General features: G+C 47.2%; 1 protein-coding gene across 1 annotated transcript in view; it reads right to left on the bottom strand.

The window, feature by feature from the left end:
- Window positions 1–1109: 1109 nt before the first annotated feature.
- The window catches only part of CMTR1 (cap methyltransferase 1), a 60199-nt gene continuing 51293 nt past the window's right edge, over window positions 1110–10015 (bottom strand). The window contains exons 20-24 of the mRNA XM_043963713.1: window positions 9078–9146; window positions 7498–7545; window positions 5520–5632; window positions 4487–4595; window positions 1110–2734 (exon numbers count right to left, since the gene is read on the bottom strand). Of these exons, the coding sequence (XP_043819648.1) occupies window positions 2602–2734; window positions 4487–4595; window positions 5520–5632; window positions 7498–7545; window positions 9078–9146 (472 nt within the window). The 3' untranslated portion in view covers window positions 1110–2601. The remainder of the gene's footprint in view (window positions 2735–4486; window positions 4596–5519; window positions 5633–7497; window positions 7546–9077; window positions 9147–10015) is intronic.

Below are 10015 nucleotides of genomic sequence, written 5' to 3'. Positions count from 1 at the left end.
CAGAGGGAAACTCGGGGCCAAAAGCAGTCACAAAGCCCCGAGGGAGCAGAGAGTTAATTCATCTTGGAGGGAAAGAAGCTGCTGTGAGTAAGCAGTAGCAGCAGCCATGGTAATGACCAGACAGACATATGGGTGACAGTGGCCAGTAAATTAGAATTGGCTTTTGCAGTGAGGGATGGCCTCGGGTCGGTGAAGTCACCAATGGCAGCTGGGTTCTGGCACAACACAGACATCACTGGCCAGGCTAGATCCCACCTGCTCTGCCCTCCTCCACTGCTGCAGCGTGGGGACACGGGACAGAAAAGGGGGAGGGAGACCAGGGAGGTTGGAGAGAGGCCAGAGCAAAGCAACTAAAATGATGAAGGGGCTCAAGCAGCAAGGAGGCAAGATTAAACCAATTAAATATGTAAAGCAATGAGGAAAAGAGGAGCTCAGGGGAACTGAAGGCTGTGAAACATTAAGGAGGGACCCTGGGGGAAGGGAGGAGGGGGAGACAGCAAGATGGAGCCTGGGGGAAGGGAAGAGAGATACTGAGAAAAATAGTAGGGGAAAAAAAACACTAAATAATTTGGCTAGCCATCAAACCTGGTCCTGAAGGGGTGGGGAAGAGCCATGCATTAGAGCAGTCCAGGGGCTGGAGGCAAAGCTTGAGTGAGAGGCTGGGGGGAAGGGGTCGGTGAAGCCATCCTTCCCTACCCTCCTTCCAGAGTCTAAAGTGACATTAATTAGTCTGCCGCTTCTGCTATTTTAGTCTCACAGATAGATCTTGGATTGTGGATGTGCCACCAACTGGCCAGCTGTGTGATTTATGTAACTGAGCAAGGCAGGTCCTTCCACCTCGGCCCTGTCAGGATGAGAATCAAATCCTCCCCACCACCTCTGCTTTTAGAGAGCGACAAGTTAAGAGCAGACCAGACTCGCCGATGGGAACCCTATTCTCCATGATATAAGAGCCTCTTGATTTTAAAGCTCCCTCACTTCCTCTTTTTTTAGACAGCTCCTTCTGCATACACACTCACAGCCCAGATAGTCTTCAACCAAGTCAGTCAGTTCCCATGCTACCAAGTACCAAGCATAGGCTGCCAACTCTCAGTACAAAATTACACAGGTTTTAAAAATATCTTTTTCCTTTAATGATTTGAGGCGCCATGAGACACATACATACATACATACACCCCTAACCCAGTACTGGGTAGAAATGAGCTACCTTTGTAGGCAGGGCTAACTACTACCAAATGTAGGATAGAGGAAGACTGTTGGTCCACCCCCTGGACACAGTGGAGACACTCCCCCACCTGCAACTTTCTGCCTATCACCATGGAAACAAGCCCAGCAAAGGGAATCTTTACCTCTGGCCCTCCAGCCTGGGCCCCAAGGAAGACAGGGAACTACCAGTTCTGAGCACAATGTGCTTCTCGTCACATAGTTTCCTTCCTCCACCGAGGACCCAGGGTCCCTCACCCCTCTGTGTGCATGGGAGAGGTAAGAGTTGAAGACCCCATGAGAAAACATGGAAGCAGTTGTGCCTTTTGTTGCAGAAAAAAGAGGGGAGGGGAATGATCTCAGGCCTGAAAAACTTCACTCAAACCCTCCAGTATTTTATCTTTGGCAACACACAGAGACCTGGGCCAAGCCCCGACTCTGGGCATCATGCTGTGACAGGAGAGTATCCCACAGGGACTCCTATAGACACTGATCCCTTTATCCACAATCAAAGGTACTGTTTCAGGGCACAAGCAGGGGCCACTGTTTCCTGGACAAGCTGCCTGGGCAACAATTGGCAGCTGCTTCCTCAGCTTTTAGAGTTGTCTGCCCTACCCAGGCTTGGACCAGAAGTGGGCATGGGCTAGGAGGCAGTTCTAGAAAGAAGGCTCTGGATACTCCAATGGACATTCACAATGAGGTGGGGGTGGAGGGCGGGCAGGGAGGAAGGAAAAATATATCAGAGGTCAGGTTCTGGGGGCTGGCACGAGCAAGGGGTAGACACAAGGACTGCCGTATCCAACAGTCAGCCTTTCTTCCTCTGCCCATCGCCCTGCCCAAGTAGCTCAGCTACTCGGTTAAAAGGGAAAGACTCCCAGGCAAGCCCAAGCAAGAAGCCAGGATCGGGACAGAAGTGCCAGAAGCTCCAGGAGCTCTGATGCTTCAGCAATGATATTTCATCAGGTGCCCTAAAACTTCTGCCTCTGCCCCCAAGCCAGCCAACATGCCCAGGAACTGACCCTCTAATGACCCAAACAAGGGAAGCACCTTCATTCCAGGCCATACCCCTAAAGGAGAGAGTTCTCATCATGTCCTGGGGATGGAAACTGAAGGGCTATACTGGGAGCAAAAGCAATGCCAACTTCTTTAGCTCCTCTCAAATACTCACAAAGCGTTCTAGGGGGAAGGGAAGGATATAACCCAGGATGAGCAGGGGTGAGAGGCTCATACATCCTGTCCATGATGTGCACTGAATGCCACTCTTTCTCCTCTAAGGAGGAAGTGACCTGTCTTATCTGATATTATGTTGCTCCAAATAGGACAATCATCCCCCTCCCTCCTTCCTCAGACGGTAGCCAAGGGTCCTCGGGAGTGGCCATAATCTCCTGGGCTGGATCCTCAGACACTGTGTACCCGAATGAAGGAGAGGATGTCATCCTTAGACAATTTCTCAGGATCCTGGCACTTCTGAGAGTCGTGTACTCGGACACCCTCGCCCCACTCCCAGAAGAACCGCCTGGAGTAGCAGGTGCTGGGGTAAGAGAAGACAGGAGAGAAAAGAGAGATCATTTGGCTGGGATGGGCATGGGACAGGACTAACGAGGGTGAGAGAAAAAGGAAGTGCAGCCCAGGTTTGGCATCTAGTCAAAAGGGAAGCCTACCTGTGAGGAGACCCAGGGGACCACTGATGTGACTGTTGGAAAAAAAAAGCAGGACTAGAGACCAGACACCAGAGGTCAATGATAGAAGGGTAGACTGAAGTCATGGGGGAGAGAACCCCTTCAAGAAGGGGTGGGACTGACTCAACAACCCTCTCAAGATTCTTCCTTACCTATACCTGCCTCACTATCCACTCTTGCCTTTCACCATTCTCAAAAGAAAATGTTACCGCTGATAATATGCCTACTGGATCAACTACTAATATTTCACATTCATCGTTTATATGTCTGTCCTATTCTTTTTTTTTGTTTTGGGGTTTTTTTTTTGAGGGGCAGTGAGGGTTAAGTGACTTGCCCAGGGTCACACAGCTAGTAAGTATCAACTGTCTGAGGCCAGATTTGAACTCAGGTCCTCCTGAATCCAGGGCCAGTGTTTTACCCACTGTGCCACCTAACTACCCCTGTGTCTGTCCTGTTCTAACAGAAATGTATTAATCTGGTGAAAAGATCAAGTGTCAGTGGCTAATTACATACACTTTAGTGTTGCACTTCATGCTACTTGGGAAAACTGCCCAATTCAGTAAATGAATCCCAGAGCCTGGTGGCAAAGACCTGAGAAATCCTTAAGGAACCCTGAGAAGCTTGAGAAAGCAGTAGTATGGGATGGGGGGAGGCCAGATGGCCTTGGGGCTCTGTTCCCCATCATGGGGGGAATGCCCATCCCAATGTACTGCCTCAGGCCCCACCTCCCTTAGGACTACCCCAACACTTGGTGGCCTCAGTGGTACCTAAATACATACATTTATAGACCTTCTGCCATCCTTTCTGTAACCAAGGACATCCAGTCTACATAAACTTTAGTGTCCAAGGTGTATATAGGTTAGTATCCTTACCCTGAGGAAGGAAAGGAGAAGCCCCAAGTCAGGGTCAAGCAGACGGTGTGGAGGAGAAGAGGATGACCTGCCTCAGCACCTGCCATCACCCTCCCTTCACAGAGTTCCTGCATGAGGAATAGGATGCACCAAGCAGCTGTTTCTGAGGAGTCGCCCACCCCCCAGAGAAGGCACAGTTGAGAGGTTTAAAAACACAAACTAGTTGGGAGGTTAAAAAAAAATGGGCCCACAAACTGCCAGCTTTGGGGGGCAAAGGAGAGACCTTGTACCAAGAGAAGGTCCGTGTGCATGGACCTAGCACACAGGCCTGGGGGGGGGGCCGAAGCCTTGGAAGAAAAAGGCCTCCTGAAGGGGCCTGTTTCCCTCTAGGGGCTGATCCTGTCCTCTCCCTCTGTAGCTGCATCGTGAGCTCCTGGAAAGCAAGCGCTGGACTGTTTTTTGCCTTGTTTAGATCCCCAGTGCTTAGCGCAGTACCTGCTACACAAATGCTTGCTGATTAACTCTTCAACCTTCTTTACTTACTTCTCACCATTTAGTCTCCCACGTACTGGGCCGAAGGGATAGTTTAATCCCTTCCCTTCCCTATGTACATTGCAGAATCTAATCTGGAGAGGAAGGAAATAACCCATGGCACAGAACTAACATGAACGTGGGGCAGGGTACCTGACAGAAGTGGCGATGATGTATGCAAAAGAGACAAGGGGGGTAAGGAAGGTGGAGAGAACTGCTTACTGAAATGGAGCAATGGCATCCAGAGGCATCTCGTAGGTAGAAAATCCTGTTGTCTTGTTGAAGAAAAACTTCCTCTTACAGGTTTTGCTGAATGCCATGGTCCAGAGATCTAAGGAGAAGGAGGACAAGCTAAACACAGGTGTCAATGAAGGTGACAATCCATTTTATAGATTGTCTGCCAGATTCTGGTCAGGGAACTCTAGACTGACCTTTCATAGTTTTGTTGAGCCTAATTTATCTTAATTCTATTGTGACCCTTGTTAAAGTTTGGTCCCAGAAATGTTCATTTGTGCAATGTCGTCATGCTAGTGAAGAGGTGCAATAAGTAAGTCTGTGGTTTATCAATCAGGACTGGACTGCTCCCTTTCAAACAACAGGGTTTTCAGAAAAAGGCCTACACCACTTTTTTAAGACCCACCTTTCCCACTACTCCTCTATCTCAACTTGGGCCCAGTTCAATCTTCATGTGTGCCACCCAGGACAGCCCAAGAAGAACCCAAAAAGTAGCTGAATACCTTAACTGCACCAGCATCCCAAAATGGTACCAGAGTAAACACAAAGACATTCTTCTTCTTGCTAATAATAATCAATAACAAACCAAACTAATACTAATAGTGATGAGAATTATAGCATGCCAAGACCATTTGTGTCTTCCAGCTCTCTAGCATCTTGTTAAATAATATACTGCTGGAGCCAAGGAAAGAAAGGGAAAAGAACAAGTGGGTTCAAATGGGGCGGGGGAGAGGGAGGATTCACAAGCTGGGTAAAACTGTTCCTGAAGCTGCCTCCCAACACTTTCTTCCAAGCCCAGGGGGAAACAAAGAAATATGAAGTCCAGCCAAGGAATACAACAGGGTCAGGATGAGGGCAATGTACCATTAACTTTAGCTAATGACAGTCTGACTGGTCATTATAGCTTCATCAACTTATGGATCACAGAAAGCAAGTCAATCTGTTACAGAGCCTGAGAAGCAACAGCGAGGGTAAGGTTTTCAGAGGAGTTGAGAGTAAGGGTGGGAGGAGGAAAACCCACCATTTGTAGTTCTGACAATGTAGAGGCCAGTGGGCACAAAGTGTCGATCATCCCGTCCGGTGTAGCTGAGTCGCAGCATGTTATGTGAGCCCTTGATGACCTTCATTTCTAACCTGATATCCACAGGAAGCAGAGATTTAGGGGAGGTAGGACATAAGAGAAACAAACAATTTCCTATTGTGTTCATAAATCTGGGCTAACACCAAAACTATCAGACCAATCACGACTTCAACCAGAATTTAAGAATAAACTGCCACAGTGGGGCAGCTAGGTGGCACAGTGGATAAAGCAGCAGCCCTGGATTCAGGAGGACCTGAGTTCAAATTTGGCCTCAGACACTTGACACTTACTAGCTGTGTGACCTTGGGCAAGTCACTTAACCCTCACTGCCCCGCCAAAATAAATAAATAAATAAATAGTTCCTAAGCCTAAATCTCTGAAGACCACACCCACTAGTAGGCAGTAGTCAATAAATATGATTGTTGTGCTGTTAGCAGTAACAGATATTTATACTGAGTGAAATCGAAAGTCTGAGCTAGTGAACTGAGGACTAATAAGGCCATAGCTTTAACATCCATCTAGGTTGGTCCCCTTAATATGGAGAAAAACTGTGCCAGAACCATAAACCATACCTTTAGATTTTCCCCATCAGCTTGCATAGTTAAGTCTTGGGTCATAGGAGGATCAATTCAACCCACATCGATTAATTATAGTCCTCAAAATGCTTTAATTTCATTATCTCAGTGGATTCTCACAGCAATCTCAGGAGTTAGGTAGGGTATGTTCTTATTATCCCCATCTCACAAATGAGGAAGCTTAAGTGTGCAGAGGTAAGGACTTTGCCTGGGGTCACACAGTGAGTCAGGGGCAAAGCCAGAAATTAGAGCACAGGTCTCAGACCTGGGAATCATGAAAGCCGCTAAGTGGCTGCCTGACTCTGGATGAATCAGCTTCTCCCCTTGCTCAACGTGACTGTGTCAGACGACAATCTGTCTGGCTTCTTCCACTTCTGATGACCGGGAATTCCTCGATCCTAGCCTAGCAACACATACACAGCACAAGGAATGTGTCCTGCTGAGCCAGGTGAGGAGCGTGCCATTTTAACACGAGTGCTGCTGTAACTAACATAAACGAGTGCCAGGAACCCACAGTCCTCCCTTCCGCCGTGCATACAGTAAGGTAATATTAAACACTAATAACCAAATGACAGCTTAGGTGAAAGAGATGAGGCTCAGATCTGCAGCCCATTATGACTCCAGCTCATCTAGATATACTGACATATGTAGACTTCCATACAGACCAACCCACACAGATGCATTCACATGGTTCACGCCACTACAGGAAAAAAAGGAACTCAATCTCTGCTGACCCACCCAGGGCTGAGGTTTATGGTGTTTCATTCAGTTTGTCATTTTGCTTCTCACAGAGAAAACTCCTAACTTTTTCCCCCCAGGGCAATGAGGGTTAAGTGACTTGCCCAGGGTCACACAGCTAGTAAGTGTCAAGTGTTTGAGGCCGGATTTGAACTCAGGTCCTCCTGAATCCAGGGCCAGTGTTATATCCACTGTGCCACCTAGCTGCCCCCCAAAACTCTTTACGATCTCAGTGGGCCTGTATTTCTGCCAGTGGCCCAATCACCCCACTCACCTCCCAACACTAGACCAAAACAGTTCTCTTCCATGGAGTTTCCAGCTGTGCCCATGGCCCACGGTGGGGTGGGACATAAATAGGTGTAATAGTAACCTTTGCCATAGAGATACTCTCATATCTTCCTAATTCCTTGCCCATCCTACTCCCCTTGCAAGTTTAGCCTGGCATACCCCTTACAGGGGCAGAGCCACAGAGCAGGTATGAACCCTAGGAGTCACCAGATACCTTGGACTGATCCCAAGAACCACCCTGGATTCTTCCAAACCATGAGGTATCCTGGTTTACTGAGATGGTTGTTCTACACCTTCGGTTGTTTCTAATTACTCACCTGACAAAAATTTTCTCCATGTCTTCCAGTCTGTACACCTCCTTTACTCTGTGGGGATGGGGTGAGGGAAAGAGACAAGGGCCACGTGAATTGAACTCCCCAACTCTCACAGCCCGTCTGGCTGGGCAGTAGATGATAACACGCTTGGCATCGAAACCTCATCTTTCTACCTTCAGCCCTCTCTCTGTTCTTCCCTTTTTTCTCTGAATTCCTGGAAACTTCCCAATCCACCTCACAGATGCTCTATGGCTCCTCCCTCTCCCTGCACAGGTCCTGCAGGCATCAGGACTGGTCAGTCCTATTCTACAATAAGGACCCTGACACCTAAGGAAGTTAGGAAGATGATGCCATGATGATAATTGAGCAGAAGAGAGGTCAAACAAAAAAGAGGCCAAATAATCCCAACCGATGTCTATGTGTTCTTAGTCTTGTCTGTACTTGCTTAGGGGACAACCTCTACCCCAGCTACCTTAGATGAAGAACAAAGTTGAGTGCTAGAAGAAAATCCCAAACCAGACAAGTTAGAAGTTTGGCAAATGGATAGTAATGTGGATACCCAGCCTGGTCAGTTCTCCAGTGTATTCTACCCTACTCCCCCAGGGACTCCTGAGAAAGTGTCTGGGATAGATGCTGGGAAATTCTCCTGAAAACTGGACTCCTTGACACCCCATCTGCCTTCTATAACGTCTAAAATCCTACTACTAGTGATTCATTCCTTGCACTTAAAATGTGTTGGCCCAAGTACCCTTTAATAAAATGAAAATAGCTCTGGAAAGGATAACACAGAATTGTCATGCTGGGCCACATAAACCCTAGCCAGAAATCTTGGAGGCTTCCTTTCAGGAACTCGGTAGATATGGAATTTTATAGCAGATGCAAGTAAGTCAGGGTCCAGGCTTGCCCAGTCTTAAAGAGCAGGGCTGACTATCCAGAAGACACTACAAGAGCTCATTTCTTTTCCTTTAGTCAAACCTTCACAACAGGGCCTGGCATAAGCAAAAGCAGGATATAAGAGAACTTGCTCTCTTACCTCCTTCTTTCTGTGCTCTACTTTTCCTCCCCTCCCTGGCACTACTCCATGCATTCCTTAGTTCTAAGCTGCCCATTTCTGAACCCAAGTACATACACCCTGTGCCCCAAAACTATTCCTTGCTCAATTACCCATAAAAAATTATCATTCCCTCAGTAGCCTCCTATCCAATAGTCTTCAGTGGTCAGGAAAAAAAGGGAAATAAAACCCCCAGTAACGCCAATTTTCAATAAGGCATGACAAATAACAGATAAATGTTTCATGTATTATGCCATTATTCCTGTTACATTGTCCAAAGATACTTGGAAACAAAGTTTTACCCAAAGGAATGAAGCTCTAATGGTAGAATTTTAGGCAATGCAGCAAGCAACTATGTCGAGGAGAGGGAGGGAAGAGTAACTTGCAGGAGAGGCAAAGGGGTAGTCCTAGCAATGTGATTCCACCCGTATTCCAAAGGCCACCCATGTGCTGTGATCTGAGGGGTGCTAAGGCAGAGTCCCCAGCAGGGCTACCTTTGGCTAGACAGCCTCACTGGCAGTCACTCACACACCTGATGGGGTTCATGTCAGGCCTGCTGGGTTTGGAAACAGCTTTCACAAACTTCTCAGCGAGCTGAATCCTGTGACAAAAACCAAGAGTCTCTCAGAGACAGGCAAAAGGCAGGCCTAAGAAGCAAAGATCAGCTTCGAGTCAGAAGATCTAGCCTCAAATTCCAGCTCTGACACTATGACCTCTCTGTGTTTCTAGTTTTCTTATCTGTGAAAGGAAAATTGCTGTAGATAATCTCTAAGGTCCCTTCCAGCTCAAACTCCTAGGAATCTTTACTGCTACTACTAGTCACTCAGCCAACAGGCATTTAGAATCAGTTACCAAGAGCCAGGCACTGCACTAAGCTACCAGTGTGGGGTCTTAGTTCTGAAATCACCAGCAAGGCTGTTTTGCCCTAGAACATAGCCAAGCTCAAACGCATCTTCTTCAGTCACCTTATCCCCATTTGACTCCCTCCTTAGCTCTAGGCCTGGCCTCTATTTGCATACCTTTTTGTATTACTTATGTTTTCATGAAAGTTTTTAAAAAGTATTTACTTAGGGGTAGTTAGGTGGCGCAGTGGATAAAGCACTGGCTCTGGATTCAGGAAGACCTGAGTTCAAATTCGGCCTCAGACACTTGACACTTACTAGCTGTGTGACACTGGGCAAGTCACTTAACTTCAATTGCCTCACCACAAAAAAAAAAAAAGTATTTACTTAATGCTCTTTCCTTTTTTTTCTTCACATCACTCTCCCTTCCCTACAATAGAACTCTGCCTTGAAAACAATTTCTCGGGGCAGCTAGGTGGCGCAGTGGATAGAGCACCAGCCCTGGATTCAGGAGGACCTGAGTTCAAATCCAACCTCAGATACTTAACAATTACTAGCTGTGTGACCCTAAGCAAGTCACTTAACCCCAATTGCCTCACAAAAAAAAAAAAAAGGAAAGAAAACAATT

The sequence above is a fragment of the Dromiciops gliroides genome, chromosome 4 (genome assembly GCF_019393635.1).
Source record: "Dromiciops gliroides isolate mDroGli1 chromosome 4, mDroGli1.pri, whole genome shotgun sequence".
Taxonomy (NCBI): Eukaryota; Metazoa; Chordata; class Mammalia; order Microbiotheria; family Microbiotheriidae; genus Dromiciops; species Dromiciops gliroides.
The sequence above is the reverse complement of the archived record's forward strand: the minus strand, read 5'-3'. Positions and strand labels throughout refer to the sequence as shown.